The sequence below is a fragment of the Anguilla rostrata genome, chromosome 14 (genome assembly GCF_018555375.3).
Source record: "Anguilla rostrata isolate EN2019 chromosome 14, ASM1855537v3, whole genome shotgun sequence".
NCBI classification, from domain to species: Eukaryota; Metazoa; Chordata; class Actinopteri; order Anguilliformes; family Anguillidae; genus Anguilla; species Anguilla rostrata.
The window spans coordinates 1,930,001-1,950,233 of NC_057946.1; the positions used below are offsets into that span (position 1 = coordinate 1,930,001).

General features: G+C 49.4%; 1 protein-coding gene across 1 annotated transcript in view; it reads left to right on the forward strand.

The window, feature by feature from the left end:
• megf10 (multiple EGF-like-domains 10) overlaps positions 1–20,233 on the forward strand; it is a 75,472-nt gene that overhangs the window by 10,992 nt on the left and 44,247 nt on the right. The window contains exons 2-5 of the mRNA XM_064308855.1: positions 8,522–8,652; positions 11,598–11,699; positions 12,059–12,159; positions 15,344–15,436. Coding sequence (XP_064164925.1) covers positions 8,537–8,652; positions 11,598–11,699; positions 12,059–12,159; positions 15,344–15,436 — 412 coding nt within the window. The 5' untranslated portion in view covers positions 8,522–8,536. The remainder of the gene's footprint in view (positions 1–8,521; positions 8,653–11,597; positions 11,700–12,058; positions 12,160–15,343; positions 15,437–20,233) is intronic.

Genomic DNA, 20,233 nt, shown 5'->3' on the forward strand with positions numbered 1-20,233 from the left:
GCACTGGCTATGCAACAAGTGATTAGAAATTATGAAGTGTTCTAAAGTAAAATGTTACTGTAAAGTGGCATGCACGATTGTACTCACATACATATATGCCTAGCATGCCTTATACAGTGAAATGTGTACAAAATGCTTAATTGCTTTAATTCTTTGTCTTTACTCTATAATTATCTTCGAGCATGACACACTGCTCTTATTGTGCAGCTAAATGATGTAGCTCATATCCCTGCCCCATGATGTTTACACACGTGCCAGTGTGCTTGCTTTTTTTTTTTTTTTTTCCAATTGCTCCAGAACCCGTTGCAAGCCAAGAGAGAAATGAAATGCTCGTAGCCCTTTGAAGAGTAGTTTTTCTGGAATGTTTTTTTATTCAAAATTCTAAGCCATTGTTCTGGAACTCCGCTGCTCTCAGTCACCAGCAGTGATTGTGACATCAGCATTAGAATGTTCACATACTGTATTGTGATCACCATCAAACGTAGCTGCTGCTTCTGCTGTGTTCCACGGGCATCTTGAGTTAGTTCACTGGATGAACAGAGCGGCGGTTATTGGCCAAAGGGTCACAGGCCAAAATGGGGACGCCCAACCATCGTGATGCGCCCGAGGGAAGAGCAGTCCTCTGAACTGCACCCAGGAGATAAAGATCCTTTCTGTAGAGTTGGTTAAGTGCTGTCACACCCGGCGCTCTGCCACTGCTCGGGGCGAACACCCTTTCACAAGTCCTCGTGATTTCTCTGTGTGTCGCGTGGAAAAGATACTATGTGGCTTTTTTTATTTTTTCTTCTTCTGTGTGTCCCCTTAAAACTCCACTCAAGAGGGTCCCCTTCCTTATCGGTTTATAACGCATCAAAACAACGGCATTGTTACTTAACTGTGAGCTCCAGAAACATTTAACCCTGAAAAGGCGGGAAATCGACATTGCCGGAATGAACTAGGTGTTCTAACTGTGGGGGGGGGGGCAGACGGTCTCACTCAAACGGATTTAGAATTGGCCCGGTAGTGTTCCGGAACACTTAACATGTACAGTATGGTGCAGAGAGAGAAAATGTACACGGGATTAAACAATCCAGTCAAAATAAATAAAATAAAAATCTATTAATGAACTTAAGAAACGGGTGGATTCTTGGCTGTGCGGGACTGCGTGGAAAAGGGAAGTGGATTTGTGGAGGGCTGAGAACAGCAGGGTTCCTCGGTAACGAGGCCCAGACTTCCTGTAACAAGCGGCCCCCCCCCCACCTCCACCCCCACTCACCCCCACCCACCACCATTCACCCTGGCTCATGTATCAAGAGAGCCAGCGGGGTGGGGGGTAGATGTGACAGGACTGCTGATCCCCCCCCCCCCCCTTCAGCTTTTCCCTTTTCCAGACGTACACGATCTCGGGGCCGGGGGGTGCTGGGTGGGTGGGGGGATCGGGGGTGCTGGGGGGTGGGGGGGTGGGGGGATCGGGGGGTGCTGGGGGGTGGGGGGGGGTGGGGGTTTGGATGATAAACGAGCGCTTACAGTACTGCGGTCAGGATGGGGAGGGCTCTGAGACAAAACAGCAAAGGTTTGCCTGGATGACGTGTGGCGGGGGCTGGCACCAATGCCCCCATTGTCTGCACCCCCCCCAACCCCGGCTGCCACACTCACTCCCATCAATCAAAACAGGAGGAGGGGCGGGGCAGACTGCAGATGTTGACTTCAGAGCTGGGGCGGGGGGAGGGTGGGTGGGGGGGGTAGGGAGGATTGGGGGTGGAGGGGCGGGGGGGGGGGATTGGGGGTGCAGGGGCAGTGGTGGGGGAGGGGCCTCACTGAGCTCAGTGAATGTGCCAATGGGCACTGCTGCCATTTCCAAAAAAGACGCTGGCTCATTTCCAGACACTCTTCCAGGGTCATTGAGCGCACAGAAGAGATCTGAAAAGTTTGGTTGTTCAGACTCTTGCATTTTCCCTTCTTCTATTTGACAGCCTGGTGCTTGAATGTAAAACTGCAACTCAGCTGTACATAACTTAGCCATCGAAATGCATTTAAATCTTTTTTTTCCCCAGAATATTTTTAGCTATGCAGCATAGTTAATGAACTGCAGTCTTTATTGTGCTCATGTGCTAATTCCCAGTTGATTGCTCGCGGTATGTATTGTGCGATGATGTGAGGTGTGAGGTGCAGACGCTGGTGCTGCTCCTGGTCCGTGGGACGATGGCAGCGCTGGCTCGGTCCGGAGATCCAGCGGTCAGGAACTTGGCGGCGTTGGCGGCGGTGTTGGCGGCGGTCTGCCCGCTCGCTCTCAGTTGTGTGAACTGGCAGCGCCGTCCGGACGTGTGTGGGCGGGGCGGGGCTGTGGAGCGTCCGCCTTCCCCCCCCTGCACCCCCCCCCCGCCCCTCCTCCCCCCCCCCCCCCTTCGTGAGTCACCACTGACAACTATGACTCACGGATGCATGCCATCTGCTTTTCATTCACGGCCTGTAGGGGGCGCCACTGGGCACGTCCGGATTTTGTATTCTCACCCTGCTCTGGCAGCAGGAATCTGGTTTGAAGTGGAAGAAAATTACCTTTACAGTTTAGGCTTTTAGCAGAAGCTCTCATCCAGAGCGACTTACGCAGTTTTTATGTATTTTTTTTGTTTTTACATGCAGTCTGTTTACACAGCTGGATATTTGCTGAGGCGGGTCAGGTTGGGAACCCCACTCTAGGGTTCACCAGCAGCACCCCCCGGATTTGGGAGGTGAACCTTCAGCATCGGAACTGCAAGCCCAGGCCGTTAAACCTTTACCACGCATTGCCGCTCAAAATAACACCATCTGAAGATGGGACAGGAAGTACTGGATGTTACCATGGAAATAACTCTGAGTGAATGTAACTTCCTGCACGTCCGACTTACTGCATATTACTGGAGGAATGACACTGTCTCAGTGTAAAGGGTGGTGGTTCCTGGAAGTGAGCTGCATTGGTGCCTCCGTGGCCTACTGATACTGGCAAAAATATGGTAAAAATATGACTTTATCCCAAACATTATGGAGCTCCCTGTATGGTTAATGAAATATCTTAGCCCAGTGCTGCCCACATCCTCATTTTACAGCCCTTTGTGATTTCAGCAGTAATTTCCATGTAATAAAACTGCATAATTTAGTTTTTCTGTCAGATTCCAATTGACTCTGGCTATCAGTCTTGAAATCGATGTGATTGTTTTCCCTCAGTCCGATTTCAAAGCCATCCGGCTGAGCCAGTTGCAGAAGACGATGTCGGTCTGTTGCAAATTTCTCATTAATGGCACAGCTTTAGAAAAAAATTTAAATTGCTGATGTCATCAATCTTACGGCTTTCCTCAGATAAGGTTCATTTGGCACTAGCAGCCCAGAGAATGAAGGGGGATCTTCAGGAGTCCGTTCATTGAGTCTGATGATGGATTCACTGGGTTTTCCGATATGGAGAGGTTATGGACATTATCTTGCATGCTCTCACATGTTTTATGGAAATATAAGGTGGAGCACTGCTTCCCAAAACTCCGGCTGGATCCCATGATGTTAATTAATGTCTGTAGACCCCATAATGTTATTGAATGTCTGCGGAATTTCAATTCCTCAATACAAGAATGAGGAAGAAGGGACACAATTAAATCATAAATGTGTGTGTGTGTGTTAGACTGAGTCTTTTTTTACACCATGTGAGGTTCCCATAGATCACAAGAGTAGGGCAGGCCAGAGAAGTCTTTTGGTATCCGGAGTGAAAACCCTTGAGATGACGGTACTGATATAGAAACCCGCTGTGCATAACTGGTTCCCACCAGCAGTGGTTTGGAAAACATTTGGGTGCATCGAGGTACTAATCGGGGCCAGAAACGGTGTTCTGAGTCGACCTGTTTGACTTTGTCTTTGCTTTGTTTCTTAGGAGAGCGAAGGTTGGAGTCTACTGAGATTCCCTGAGTGTTGTAAATGTTAGGCTGTTCACCGGCACTCTCATCCAGAGCTTGTGCTTCTGCTTACAGTCAGTGTAACCTCCTCTGCTGCGATTGTGTAAGACACAACTCGCCTCAAGCGTGTGGCCTGTATGTATATATGGCTTAGTACATTAAGGGTACTTTTCTGCTTCCTATTTAAAGCATTGTGTCTGTGGTGTATTTTTAAAATATATTTACTGAGATAATTCCTGTTCTGGAATGATCCTCACAACATTTAGGCTTGGGTGAGTACCACAGGAATGCTATTTGAATATCAGTTTGTTCAGGCTCAAAATTAGCCTTCTTTTTTTTTTTCTTTTTTTTTCTTTTTTTAGAAGTCAGTGTTTGGCGACTCTTGGCTGTGGCCATTTTGGCTCTGCTGTGCCGAGAGGATGCCGGTATACTGTACGCATGCATTTGACTCAGACTAATTATATGTAGGGTGCAGAGTAATTTTAGGGAAATGCCACACTGGTGCCCCACCAAAGGGGAAAATGGGAACGGGATGAGAGGAAGGGTAGGAGCGGGCAGGCAGGTCCCACGAAAAGGAAGAGGGGTGTTCCGATATTTCGCGGGTACGGCCTGTGGGGAGGGAGGGTGGCGTCTTCATTTTTTGTGTCTGCTGAGAGCCGAAGCCCTCCGCAGTGCAACAGCAGGCCTCGCTGGCCTTTCGGTGCTACTGAACTGGGCTTCTCTAGAGAGAGCCGCGCGTAGCCTAGCCTAGCCTAGCCTAGCCTAGCCTAGCCTAGCCTAGCCTAGCCTAGCCACGCCCGAACTGAATGGGAATGCCATACAGGCAGGGATCGATGCTAGGCCCAGACACTCAAGACTGACAGGAAATGGAAACCTAACAGAAAAATTATTCTTAAATTTTATTGTATTTTATTTTCCATAATCTAAAAGCAGTGCACTCAGTTCTTATACACAAACAAAGAGTTTTAACGAAAGTCTGACTTCGTTGTTCCTTACTCTTAAAGGTCAGGGCTTCGCTTACATTGTGCATTTTAAGAAGTTATCTTAAGACTCTTTTAGACCATCGTTTCTATTGGCCGTTCTTTTGTGATGTCACAATGCGTTCCCCTTAACTTAACTTGAAGAAAGACCGGCATGCTGTGTCCAGCCAGCTCCACAGCAGTGTTCTATCCCCACCAATTGTTGCATACTGATGAGGTTCTGGGTGTGAAATGAGTGGATTTACCTCGAGAGACCTCTTACGTTTCAGCCCAGGCAGATATGCAAAGCAGACGCTTGTGCATTCAGAGCAAAGAATATGTTTCCTGTTAGAGATGGTGCATTCTTCTAATATTATCAGAGGTCATATTATGGAGTCACTACAAATGAGCTTTATAATTTTATTCTGCCTTGTGGTACATATAATACCTATCTGTGTGATTTATTAACTATATAACCCAGCTGTATTATTTATGAAATATATTAACTTATAGTGAACTTTTGTCATTTATTAAATATACTACCTATCTTTGTCGTTTATCAAATATATAACCCAGCTGTATCTTGTATGTAATATATTGTCTAGCTGTGTCATTTATAGAATCTATTTCCTTGCTGTGTTATTTATTAAATATATTGCCAAGCTGTCATTTATTAAATATATCGCCAGGAATATATCACCCTGCTGTATTGTGACCTTCAGCTGTTTCATATGGTGAGTGGAGGCTCATGGGACTTGTAGTCCAGCGCAGTTGCTTTGCTGGTGCTCTGTTCCTCTTGAATCCGGTGTTCCTGCCACACACCTGTCACACCTGTCATCTGCGCCTGACTGTAGTTTGTGCTCCTGGCCTCTCGTGCTTGCTGTACATTTGCTTGTGGTAGTTTTGGGTGGTTTGAATGGGGGGGGGGGGGCGGGGCTAGCATCAGTGGGAGGCAGATTCAGGCAGGTAACGGTTGGCACTGCTGGGTGAGGGACAGTCTGGAACCAGAATGTTGCCGGGCGAAGGGTGTGTAGCTTTGAATTAAACCAAACAGGGTGATGATATTTACAACACAAGCTGGCACGTTCACAGATAGACAAAAACAAATAGTGAAGCATATGCCCCCTGCCCCCCCAGGTGCCAGTATTTCTGTTATCAGTGCAATGTTCATTCTTAAATCATTCTTACATCTCCTCCAGGTTCACAGCGTATCTTTGGGACGTCGGTGTTTGTTTTTCTTGATTCTGTAGCTCGTCTCAGATTTAAAATTTTTTGCTTAGAAAATGTTCCTGCCTGCCAGCCTGACTCTGCTGAAATGATACCCAGCCCAAAGGCCTCAGATACCAACGTGTCGGCAGATTGTCCAAAGGCCGGAAGTCCGGTGATGTCATGATCATGTGACACATATTTTGAATGCTGAATTTGAATTGCTGTAAGAAGTTTGATTTCTTCTGGTGCTTTTATTACAAGTGTCATTCTCCGGTATGCAGTGCCAAACTGGCAGTGTGGTATCCTACAGTATCCTACGTGCATTTTACAATACAGGCGTTTAGCAGACACTTTTATCCAGAGCGACCGACACAGCTTTTGCACAGCATTTAAACTGCATCCATTTATACAGCTGGATATGCACGGAAGCCATGCGGTTTAAGTATCTTGCTCAAGGATTCAACCTGGGAGTCGAACCTGTGACCTTCAGGTTACTAGACCAGCTCCTCACCCGTTATACTGCACTCACTGCCCCATACCCGCTGTTGTGCTCCTGCAGTGTCTGTGTGTTTGGTGTGCAGGCGCAGCGGCGTGTGTGTAAAACAGCCTCTGGAGTCACGCGCGTCCGCTGCTTCTGCAACCTGACGATTATCCGAAGCCTGCCGAACGTCATCTACGGTACAGAGAGGTCTGCAGACGTTTGGCGGCACGGGAGTCGTTTATCATTTATCTCTGCCTCCGCCCGTCTCCGTCAGTACCGCTTGGTGAGGTTGGGCCAGATTACCATGGCAACTAACCCACAGCAACTATTTAGAGGCCCCTGACCTCTGTGATTCTTTAAATGCCGTAAGTAAAGCTGCCGGACAGAGAGGATCGTTGTTCGTTCGACGCCAGTGAACGAGAGCTTATTGGCTGGGATGGCGTCCAGCACACTGCTGTAAATGTAACTTAATTGATTTCACATTGTAAACGAACGCGCAGAGACAGGCTGATCTGCGCAGTGATTGTTTTTAGAGGTCATGAATGGTGCCATTGATAATGGTAACTGACTAACTGTGGACACGTTATTTTTAAAATGGCACCATAGGCCAGAATGCCTAGTTCTGTAGAAAAAAGTATTTTTATCATTTATTTCATTTTTTCTTTTTGTTTATCTGAGTGCAGCTGGATGAGAAGAATTGAACTGAGCAGAGGTTTCATATCGTCATTTCTCATCTCTCAGTTTCTTATTCTGAAATTTCAGTTCTCATTTTGTTTTGCAATGAGAGCAAACTTAAAGGTCATTTCTAGTAGCTGTTGCATTGACAAAAATTAAATAAATAAACAGGTTCAATTTTAATTTTCTTTTGATTAAAAACAGTTGCTTAGTTACTCTGAAATGCCCCATTTTCCACTATATGCACGGTACATTTTAATATTAGCATTCAAATGCACTTCCTGCAGGAAAATAGCCAGCATGTAATGCATGTGAACAGACACCATGGATTATAGCACGGACGTTAAAGAGAGTTTTTATTGTTCCTGAGGGAAGCTGGTTAGCTGGTGTGAAAATTGTTACTCATTTTCATGTGACAGCCCAGTTCTACAAGTTATAAACAAAATCTGTTGATATTAAATGGGACAGGGTTTGTGTTTATGTGTTTGTGTATGTGTGTGTGTGTGTGTGTGTGTGTGTGTGTGTGTGTGTGTGTGTGTGTGTGTGTGTGTGTGTGTGTGTGTGCGTGTGTGTTTGAGCATACACCTGTACAGCTTTATGTATGTAATTCATGTGTGTTGTTTGCATGTCCATTTGTTTGTGTGCATGTGTGTATCTGTGTTTTTGTGAGTGCTCCTGTGCGCACACACGTGTACGCAGACTATGTACTGTATGTTTGCATAGAATGTATGCATAATCATATGGTATTGTGCGTGTGTGTGTTTGAGAGAGTGAGAGAGCATTTGTGGAAGAGAGAAAATGCAGGAGAGAGGAGAGAGAGATGGGGGGGAGGTGCAGGAGAGAGAGAGAGAGAGAGAGATCGGGGGGAGGTGCAGGAGAGAGAGCAGTACTCTGCAGGTGGTGTGTCCTGGTTCTGCAGGCTCCATGCGAGGCTCACCTGTGACAGCCTGCATCTGCTGTTTACACAGACGCCGTTTGCCCTGGGGGGTGGGGGGGGGGGTTTGGTTAGAGGCCCATCATCCTGTTTTTAAGCCCCTGTGGCAGGTCTCTCTCTTTGGGCTGTAATAAAGCCCGTCTCCCAGCTGTGACAGGTAGCTTACCTGTCCCATTTACCTGTGTGTCAGGCAGCTCACCTGTCCCCTTTACCTGTGTGTCAGGCAGCTCACCTGTCCCCTTTACCTGTGCCTGTCCCCTTTACCTGTGTGACAGGTAGCTCACCTGTCTCCTTTACCTGTGTCAGGTAGCTCACCTGTCTCCTTTACCTGTGTGACAGGTAGCTCACCTGTCTCCTTTACCTGTTACAGGCAGAGCTGTGAGAGATGAAGCCCATCCTGCAGCACTGTGGGTCCGCGCTGCTGCTGCTGACGCTCTACCTGCTGGGGGTCGCTTCTCCCCTCAACCTGGAGGACCCCAACGTCTGCAGCCACTGGGAGAGGTGAGCCCCCGCCCCCCACCCCCCCGTTTGGGGTGACTAACCCCTAATCCCCACCAGCGGGTTCACAAGTCTCCCCTGCCAATCTCAACCCACTGTACTGTACTTCACTGTAGCGTTTTCGACACACTTGTTCCTGGTTATGGTTATAATCTTTGTTGTACATCGCTCTGGATAAGAGCGTCTGCCGAATGCCTGTAATGTAATGTAATGTAATTTGAAATTTCAGTTCTCATTTTGTTTTGCAATGAGAGCAAACTTAAAGGTCATTTCTAGTAGCTGTTGCATTGACAAAAATTAAATAAATAAACAGGTTCAATTTTAATTTTCTTTTGATTAAAAACAGTTGCTTAGTTACTCTGAAATTCCCCATTTTCCACTATATGCACGGTACATTTCAATATTAGCATTCAAATGCACTTCCTGCAGGAAAATACCCAGCATGTAATGCATGTGAACAGACACCATGGATTATAGCACGGACGTTAAAGAGAGTTTTTATTGTTCCTGAGGGAAGCTGGTTAGCTGGTGTGAAAATTGTTACTCATTTTCATGTGACAGCCCAGTCTCCTTTACCTGTGTGACAGGTAGCTCACCTGTCCCCTTTACCTGTGTGTCAGGCAGCTCACCTGTCCCCTTTACCGTATTACACCTGCCTGGTTTGCGTACCTGGAGCCGAAGAGAGCGTCCAGCTGCTCGCGTTCCACGCGGGTCGTTGGACCTCTCAGCTTTGTCCAGAGAACTGGGATTACAAACCAGGAATCCTGCTGTAGATGTATTTATTAAAAGATACCCACGAGCTAGGCTAGGCTATGCTAGGCTATGCTAGGCTATGCTACGCTATGCTACGCTATGCTACGCTATGCTACGCTATGCTACGCTACGCTACGCTACGCTGATTGCCTTGTTTTTCAGAGCGTGACCTTGCCTGACCTCTCTCTGCCACGCAGAGCTAGCAGCGCAGGGAGAAACCCCCGCGCAGGCCGTTCCGGTTAGGCGCGCACCGTGACCGAACGCACCGTGACCGAACGCACCGTGACCGAACGCACCGTGACCGAACGCACCGTGACCGAACGCACCGTGACCGAACGCACCGTGACCGAACGCACCGTGACCGAACGGCGCGGCGTGTTCCCGGATGCCCCGCCCCCGAACGCGCGCGTGAAGCCGCCGCACGGCACTTCCTGTCCGTGGGAGCGGCCGGCGGCCCGGGTCGAACCCGAGCTCGAGCCCGAGTTAGCGTCGGTGATTACGCCGCCCGGGCTGACCCCGGCTGGGGTTTTGGCTCGGGGAGCTCGGTCTGTTCCGCGCTGACGGGTGCGGACTGTGGGAGAACGGGGTTTTATTTATTTGCAGGAATTAGGCAATCACACTGCCCATTCCCCGCCATAATTACCTAAAACTATGTAGATCGTTATCTTAACGACCCAATAACGCTTAGTTTTAATTTCATTGAAGTCCTGGCGGCTGCGGGATCCCCTGATTGAATTCGTGTTCGGTTAGTTTTCCCGGCTCTTTGGCGCTGATTTAGCTCGTTGGAGTCGCCCCCATTCTCCTCGCCCAATTACACGGCTTTTAAAAAAAAAGGCGGAAAATTAGCTTTGCTAAATTAGGGAGCGGCCAGGAAACGCGTTCGAGCAGACTGGAGAGAACAAAGGTGGGGACAGCTTTCCCAGCCTGCTTCACTTTCACTGGCTGACGAGCGGGAGCAGCTGCATCCCAACGCCACCGTGGAGAGGAGCAACGGAACAGCCTGCTCAGAGAGAACAGCCGCGCGCCGCTCCTCTCTGTCTTTCCCACTCTCTCTCCCTTTCCCTCTCTCCCCCTTTCCCTCTCTCTCTCTCGCTCTCTCCCTTTCCCTCTCTCCCCCTTTCCCTTTCTCTCTCCCTTTCCCTCTCTCCCCCTTTCCCTCTCTCTCTCGCTCTCTCCCTTTCCCTCTCTCCCCCTTTCTCTCTCTCTCCCTCTCTCTCTCTCTCTCACTCTCACTCCTCTCTCCCCTTCTCCCTCCCCACCCAATTTTCTCCCCCTTTCTCTCTCTTTCTCACTCTCTCTCCCCTTCCCTTTCCCCACCCCAAAATTCTCCCCCTTACTCTCTCTCTCCCTCTCTCTCCTTCTCCAGCTCCCTCTACACCCCTTTCTTTTTCCACTCTCACTCTCTGTCAACCCTCTGTCTCTCTCTCTCTCTCTCTGTCTCCATGCTGATCAGTTTCTTTTAACGGGTGTGGCTGAAGTCTGCTGTTTTCTCACGTTCAGTTTGCATGCAGTGAAACACTTTTTTTAAACGGCTCATTTTTGTCATGGACTGAAACTTTTTTTTGTTGACATTTTTTGTTGCTTCTCTGAAAAGATCTTTCCTGATAGCAAAGAGGATGAGGCTTGGCCTGTGAGGGAGGAAGAGTATTTCTGGTTGGGTCTTTCATCTGCTGGGGTTGAAGATGGCAGACTGTTGTTTAAGTCCAGATGCATTTGACACTCCCCTGAACCCGGCCTTTCCTACACATGCCTACTGTGGCACCACCAGAGGTTTTAGTCCAACCGTCCCAGGATTTGTTTATGTATGTATGTATTTATTTATTTATTGGTTTATGTAAAAGTTTGAGTTAAAATATGATCATGCAGGTAGGGTCTCCAGCTGCCAGTAGATGGCCAGCTCTTTCTGACGGCTCCAGGAGAAAGTCTTTACTTCATGAGCATTCCTGTGACACATGTGCATACAATGCTGAACGATGGAAAAGCAGCTCAGAGAACAAGCCCCCTTTTTAAACAGGGATCTGCGGAGACATCTGAGGGAGCGTATTAATCCCGCTCTTAGCACGCTGCCGCTGCTGATGGTATTAAACACACTCGGTTATTAAACTCGTCAGCCAGCCGCCGCGGAGCGACGGGACCACACACGCGGTGTAGATACGTGCAGCTGACCGGTCATGTGACCTCTCCCCACCACCCAGCTACTCGGTCACCGTGCAGGAGTCCTACGCGCACCCCTTCGACCAGATATACTACACCAGCTGCGCCGACATCATCAACTGGTTCAAGTGCACACGGCACAGGTGAGCATCCGACTGCACAGGTGAGGTTCTGAGTGCACAGGTGAGTGTCTGAGTGCACAGGTGAGGATCTGAGGGCACAGGTGAGAATGTGAGGGCACAGGTGAGAATGTGAGTGCACAGGTGAGAATGTGAGGGCACAGGTGAGGATATGAGGGCACAGGTGAGGATCTGACTGCGCAGGTGAGGATCTGTCTTTCTAGGGAGGTGAGTGTGGAGGGGGTGTTACCTGGAAACCCTGGCACAAAGTTGGGATGCACATATGGCTTCTGTTTTTTCAGGGTTTTTTCACTCTATTTTATAAGATTGTTTTCCTCCATTTTGTGAGACTGTAAGAGCGTCCATCTTCTCCCGCCGCGCAGGGTGAGCTACCGCACGGCGTACCGCCGCGGGGAGAAGACCATGTACCGCCGCAAGTCCCAGTGCTGCCCCGGCTTCTACGAGAGCGGAGAGACCTGCGTGCGTAAGTACCGCCCCCACCGCCCCGGCCAATCAGCATCCGCTAAAGAACATCAGCCAGGGTGACTGTGTTCCTGTTCCTCTACTGCCACAGCCAATCAGCATCCGCCTAAATGTGTCCCCCCAGTGTGACTGTCCCTGTTTCTCTATCGCCCCAGCCAATCAGCATGAGCTGAAGAACATCAGCCAGGGTGACTGTGTTCCTGTTCCTCTACTGCCACAGCCAATCAGCATGCTAAATGTGACTGTGTTCCTGTTCCTCTACTGCCACAGCCAATCAGCATCTGCCTAAATGTGTCCCCCAGCCAAACGTCAAGTTTCACAAGCACGATAGCTAATCTAGCAAGTAATGCATATAAAAAATATTGGGGGTGGCACATCTGTTTCCCCTCAAGCCTACGCATATGCGTGGTTTATGGGGTTAGAATGTCAGAAACCGATAATCGTTCAGGAAGTCTGTTCCTGCTCAGCCTTCTTTTTAAAACTGCTATGAATATTGAATAGAGAGATTATTTTATTATTTTTATTACTTTGATTATTTCAAACTTCAAGGTTAATGGTGCTGTTTTTATGGGGCTCTGTATGGTCAAATATTTCAAAAGCGGCTGTAGGGAAAAATGTAGATTTGCAGGGGGTTTTTAGGCGTTTTCAAAGTTGGAAAGTTTCAAAGTTCAAAGTTCCGGGAATCATGGTAGCAGTTACGGTTCTGAAATTGGAACTGAGCGCTGAGTTTTGGCTGAAAGTGTCCTTTCCAGGTTTAAGAAATGGAATTTGGAAAGCGCTCTGAATCCGGCAGCTGAAAAATAGGTCACTCTGTCTTTTCTGTGTTACTCTCCACCTTGAGGTCGGGCAGGATGGCAGCGCTATCCCAGAATGCAGCTGGCTCTCCCTGCGCTGACCTGTTTACCCGGCCAGCCTTTCATGTGATCATGTGACTACGGAAAGCCGGTGGTGACATATGGCCGGCGTGATCTAGGACTGGGCTGAGCAGGTGGCAGCTGATGTTCCATAGCTCAGGGCTAGTTCTTTCAGCATTCATGGACAGGTGTGACCAATCAGGAGCAGGAGGCGGAGCTCTGTGCAAAACAACAACTGTAAAAAACAGGAAGAGTCTTAATGAACTCACAGGTCAACAGCACCCTATCTGTCGTAGCTGGAACATCTCTCAGGTTTAGGGTGTAGAGCAAACTCATAATGAGGTGTTAAAGGGGACTTTGTGTCCGGAGCAAGCTTTGATGGAGGACAGGTTGGACACCTTGCTCGTGGGGGTCGACACCCTATATTTCAAACTCGCAAGCCTTACTGGTGTCTTACTTCCTGCCAAACCACCACACCACAGCACACGCTTCGGACACATTTACGAGTTTGGCCCCGGACCGCCCCACCCCCCCTCCTGTTCTTGTATCGAGGCCTGAACGCTGGATTACCGGGCCAGCTGAAATAAAACTTACGTTGTGCTGAAAGACGGGTTGAGGGCCCCTTTCATTCCGGATGAATCCGCTTTTATGCGACGCTGGACACGGATGTGTGACCACTCAGACCTCAAAGGGGACTTTCTCCGGCCGCTGAAAGGGGCCTGTTGTATTTACAGTGCCCCCCAGTCACATGGCTGTATATCCCGACCCCCCCCCCCCCCACCCGCTTTCTCCTGTTTTCAGTGGAAATACACAATCATCCTGTCTGCGATGCCTCAGCAGACTGTGAGCAATAATATCCCAGAATGCAGAGTCATCGTGCGTGTGGACCTCGATATCGTACACAATGCCGTCACGTCAGCGGACGGACGATGTTAACTTTGATTCTCTTCTGAGATATTCCTGCCCACTGCTGCCAGTTTCTGAAGTGGATTTATTAGCTGTGGAAGAGCAAGGCTGCCAGGATATCTGTCCATATATAAAGTGTGTGTCCTTGATAACGATAGTTCTTATTATTCTATTGATCTGTGCAGTCGTAAATGATGATGTCATCCTCCATTGAATGTAGCAGCACTGGCGAACAGTTAGAAAGACCACTGCCAAAAAAAAAAAAACCCAACTGCTTTTCTGTAGTGTAAAAGACAGAAGAAAGAGCTAGGTATATCAATAACTGTTTTACTGTAAAGTCTATGCCTGTAATCACTGGTCTCAAGGTTAATGCACCATAGAAATGTTTGGTAAATGTGTTTATATTAGGTTATTTTGGTCATCACAGTTTTTCCACTTTTCTCAGGGAATGTTGATGACTGCTGTGGTGTGTTTGCAAATGTGTACAATTCAGCAATGACATGAAACTCAAAATGTCCTACTTGACAAAATGACAAAGTCTGGATTGCAAAACTACAAAACTCGCTTTTTAGAAAGTATCTGCAATGGTTGTCATCAGGGCTGGGTGATATACCGCCATGATAATTATCGAATGCAATAACTGTCATCACCACCGTGAGATGCATTACCTTTCTTTTCTTCTTTTTCAATAATTTTACCTCATGCAGTTGTAAGCTTCCAAATTTTTGATGCGACGTGAAATGCTTGCGTAAAAAAACCTCACCACTGTTCTCTCTTGGATGCTAATAAGGCAGCCAATCAACAGCAAGGTCGTATAGCTCAAGGTCGGATAGTCAATCCCATGGAAGCAGCAAGGCCTGCTCCCGATTGACTGTCTTGTCAACACCCAATAGATATCCATGGTGATGATTTTTCTGCAGAAGCGTTTCACAAGGCCTCTGAAGTTCGAAAGTTTTTTTTATATTTAAAGAAAAAGATTAAAAGAAAGGCAGTACGCCACACGGTGGCGATGACCGGTATTGCATTCTGTAATTATTGTCGCGGTATATGGCCCAGCCCTAGTCCTGATGCACCCCCTCCCCCCCTCCCCTCCAGCTGAGGGGCTGTGTGTGATACAGCCTTTCCCCCACAATGCACTGCTTGCGTCAGCTTGTTGCCGTGGCCGCGGTAAAGCATGGTGTGGGGGAACCTCCGGGGTGTCTGTGGTGGGGTGACGTGCGTAGCGCTCGCACCGTGTGAACATGGCTCTGCGCCCCGAAAAGACTCCCCCTGACCCCCTGCCCCCCCCCGACTCCCCCGACCCCCTGCCCCCCTGCCCCCTCCTCTCCCTGCAGTTGTGCTGTGAGAGTGAATGAAATTTGACCTGACTTTCCCTTGTGTTTTTTCCCCCCTCCCTCTCTCTCCCTCTCTACCCCCCCCCCCCAGCCCACTGTGCGGAGAAATGCGTTCACGGCCGCTGTGTGGCCCCCAGCACCTGCCAGTGCGAGCCGGGGTGGGGGGGGCCGGACTGCTCCAGCGGTAAGTCCTCCCAGCTGTGGCCTTCCGTCACCCAACTCGCCCGATAGGGAGGGGGAGAAGGGCGGGGCCGACTGGGCGGGGGGTCGGGGTGTGGGGGGGGGGGGGGGTGGGTGGGGGGATTTTACACCACATCAGCAGAACACGGAATCCAATACATGCCCTACCCCCTCTCTCCACTCTCCTCCAACCCTGTATCTCCCAAATTTCAGTGTACGGGACACCCTCCCACCCCTGTCTCCCAGCCCTTAGCTACAATAGCGCTCTAATGAAACCCCCCCTTCCTGGTTGTAAGCAGACCTCCCTGGACAGTGCTGGGGGTGTGGTCTGCCAGATTTACATTGTCCCTTATTGAAACCCCCCCTTTCCTGGTTCTAAGCAGACCTCCCTGGACACAGTGCTGGGGGCGTGGGCTGCCAGATTTACATTGTCCCTTATTGAAACCCCCCCTTTCCTGGTTGAAAGCAGACCTCCCTGGACACAGTGCTGGGGGTGTGGGTTGCCAGATCCGCTTTGTGCTCTGCATCCTCCTTTTCTCTGAAGTGGTCTGCTCTTCAAGGCTGGCTTTCTGCCCCCCCCGCAACAGTTGAGTAACTTAGACTATGGCGGGGGGGTAACTGTGGGGGGGTCGGGTAGCGTAACGTCTGATCCGCTATTGCCATAGTTCCCACCTCGGCCCCGGGGGGGGGGGTGTCGCTGACTCATTAGACTAAACTTAAAAGTGAAACGATCCCGGGGGAGGAAGTTCGGCAGTGTGTGGGTGGAGGGGGGGGCGTGGCTGGGTGGGGTGGGGGGGCGTGGCTGGCGGAGGTGAGATTAAACCCGACCACCCCACTCCTTGTGTCACAGACCCAAATAAAAGCCTCATTGTGGCCCCTGTAACCCCCCCCCCAGGGGCCCGGCCAGGCTCAGGCCCGCCCGTCTGATTGGGCGGGATTAGCGCTGATGTGGGCGGAGTCAGACAGCGAGGCGATATCGGCTGGCGCTCAGCATCACCTTTCAGTTATTATTTTTATTTTTTTAATGTTTGTTTTTTTTCTGAGTTACTCAGCCTCGGGGTTATCTGGCTCTCCTGTGTCTGTATGTGTGCTGCAGCGAGCGGCTCGTCTCCGGGGAAACGGTGGAGCAGAATATCAAATACAGAGATCGGGGGTGGGGGTGGGGCAGAATAACTTCACACTCGCTAACATAAACCGCCAGCAAACTAGTCAGCTCTGTCTTCAGCTTCATGAGGGGGAATGCCTTTGGAGGAGTTTAATATAATAGCTTCTGACCCCACTGAACCGAATTAATGCCCTCCTGGGGGTGGGGAGTGTGGGGATGGGGATGGGGACGGGTGGGGGGGGCGGGGGTTTATGCAGTCTGGCACAGAAGCTTAGAGATCTCTGGTCATGGGACTGCATTGTCTCTCCTAACATGCAAAGTTAGTATATTTACTGGTGTGCTTGTTACACACTTTACATGCGTAAGTGTGATATGTGAATGGTACACTGCACATTATGTACCTCATCAAAGGTACAATGTTACATACTGTGTGAATAACCCAGCTCTATGTAGAGTAAATGCCCCATAATTCAACAGCTAATGACTTATGACTTTGTGAGTAAACTTGTAAATAAACAATAGCACTTGTGTTGGCAAAAAGACAGCAGTTTTTTTTTTTGCAGCTCCTGAGAATCAATTTCTGGAGATACTGCTTCTGTGTGAGACAGTCGATATGCAGTTCGAAAGCTAATTTGCACTTTTCAGGAAGCAGGCTGTTTATTACCCGATGCCAGCGTGCTCTGATCTGTCGTACTGCCTCTGTGCTTGCGTAGCTGCAGCAGAGAGAGAGAGAGAGACGCGTGTGTGTGTGTGTGTGTCTAAACTCACACTTCTGTGATCTGTGCTAAGTTTACCCCCCCCCCCCGGTGGACTCTAGCGCAGTAACAGGGACGCGTGGAGCATGAAAAAGACTTAGCGGAGCAGAGTGTTTACTTCGCCGGCTGTTTAATGTTTGGGGCGGGGGGGGGGGGCATATGGGATGGGTTTACAGTTAAATCGCGGCTCGCCCCGCGGATCAATAGCCCGTCGTTACCGCCGAGCCGCCGGAGGCTACGGGGGCGGCCTCTCTCTCACCGAGGGCCGCTGTCATTACCGCTGTGCCTGATCGGCCGCGACGTGCTGTCACGGTTACGCTGTTCACACGCCAGCCAGTGTCCCCGGCGAAAACAACACCGGGGTCGGATATCATCATCATCATCGTCATCATCACCATCATCATCATCACCTTCAGCCGAGCGGCGCTCCCGTTTCTCACACGCGTGTCTCCGGGATCGGCCCGTGATCTGCGCGAACGTCTCGCGGAGCATGGCGAATCGCAGGACGATGCCGTTTTTAATGCAATCTGCAGCTCGCTTGCTCTCCTTTTGGCTGGACCGCAACAGCGGGGGCAGCCCTACAAACGCGAATGTCTGTGACTGACTGAGTGACCTGAGTGATGAAGTTACACCATTGGTCGGCTGGTCCAGCTATATACTAGGTTTTGACCTGGTCTTGTTGTTAAAATCCTCATGTTTATCCACGCGATCTGGTTGTGCAGTCTAGAGAAGACTGTTATTCAAACGCCCTTGAAGACAGTTAATGTCGCTGAAATGCAGGAGGTCATTGAGGTCTTTTCTCTGACTGAGAGTCTGAACTCAGGGGGTGTTCCACCAAGCCCCTGCCCCCCCCGCCCCCATCCCCCTCCCCTTTTTGGGGGGTCCCTTTTGGACCGTGCGGTAATATGACTTTAATTTCCTCAAATGGCCGAAAAGCCAGACTGATTGTTGCCCCCTGTTCACGGGTCAGGGGACTGCCACAATGGGTCTGGGACTTGTTTTGGGTGGGGAAGAAGGAGGAGAAAGAGATTCCCTCTGATTCTTTCGCACACAGAGAAAAGAGAAGCTTCGAGCTGCTGATATTGCAGGAAATACCCTCAGGGATGCTGCATTTCGGGTTTTTAAAGTCAGAGGATAGCAGAAAAACAGGGGATGCCTGACCTTGGAAGAGAGAGAGAGAGAGAGAGGGAGAGAGAGAGAGATGTTTTATTCCTTCGAGGGCCTCTGCTTTTGCAGTTGTTTCCATAACGAATAAAAAAACACAATTTTAAACCACAGCACTTTTTTTTTGAACGAGGAAGCAGGTTGATCGCTTCTTTGTTAACGACCCAGCAACAGCCGCTGCCGAAGGGGTTTTTTCTTTTTTTTGTTTTTTTTTGTTTTGTTTTTTCTTTTTGGGCTCAAGTGGCAGAGCACATCCACAGAAATGCTTTTAAATCAAGCGCAGCACCAGCTGCTGGGGGATTGTTTTTGGTTCTAGTCCCACGTGCGAGCCAACCACACTGTTGCTCCAGTCCAACGTATCAGCACCACCTCCGTGATGCTGGTTAATATCTACCGCACCAATACACAGCCTGTACTAACTACTGCTCAAGCTGTACACAGTTTCACTGATATCTACACAGACTCTATGCATTATTACACTGCTCTGTACATAATACTGTTCAAGCTGTACACAGTTTCACTGATATCTACATAATACTGTTCAGACTCTATGCACTGTTACACTGCTGTCTACATAATGCTGTATGCACAACAGTGGCTTTCAATTCAATTCAGTTCAATTTATTTTGTATAGCGCCTTTTATAGACAACTGTCACAAAGATGCCTTACAGAGCAGCAAGGCAAGAGACAGAGCAAAAAGAGCAAACAGAGCAAACACCAGGCCTGAACCCCCAAATAGCAGGTACGTATGGTAAAGTACAACTCCCAGTTGGAAGAAAACTCAAATGGCAGTGAGCAAAAACTCCCCAATGGGAAGAAATCTCGAGAGGTATCTGGCTATAGAGGGGGACCCTATCCTCCACTGGCCTGCCTGGTGTAAAGTAGTAGACTGCAAATAAAACGGGTTATGCAGGTCAGAGCTGATGTGTCTGCTAACAGGAATAACAGAAGACCAAATGGAATAGTTCAGTTATATCGCGGTTTAGAGGAGCCGGGTGACGGATCTGGAGCTCCAGGCTGCGCCAGGGCATGGGCAGGGGAGGAACAGGGCTGGAGCAGCCCATGACCACGGAGCGAGGGACAGGGCTGGAGCGAGCCCCTGGACCCAGGGTGAGGAAACAGCCTGTCTCTGTGTCTCTGAGGCGGCTCTGGGGTCAGTTAGCCGGGAGATTACCGGTCTGCTCTGGCGTTTCCCGGTGTGTTTGTGGAGTGAGTTTGAGTGGGAAAAGGAGCTGAGCTGGACTCGATTTGGTGATTTATCATTTCCTCCTGTGTGCCCTGTGCACTGTGTGATTCTCCTGAGTCTCTGGGATTGTACTCAGATTGCCGCGCCGGACGTGAATCCAGTGTCGGATTGTTTACCGAAGTCGAAGCAGAAAACTGTAAGGACATATTTCATAACGGCAGCCGTTCAAACGGAGTTTGTAATACGAGACGGCGCTCCTGGTTCTGGCTCCTGGTGTCGGTCCGGTGGTGCCGAGCTGGCGTTGTCTTCTCGCGAAGAAGACAAAATAAATTCAAAATAAACTTCCTGCAAATGTCCAGCTTGAGTGTCTCACCAAGGCCAGTTAGAGCTGTCTTCTCAGGTTTCCAAAAACACACACCCACACAGTCTCTCTCTCTCTCTCTCTCTCTCTCTCTCTCTCTCAGACACACACATACACACACACAAAATGTAAGTGAATGAAATTCACGCCAGACAGACCCAGACACCCAGATTTGTATGGATTGTAAACTTCCCTTTCAAGCACTTGACGCGCGCGAACGGGAGTGTTA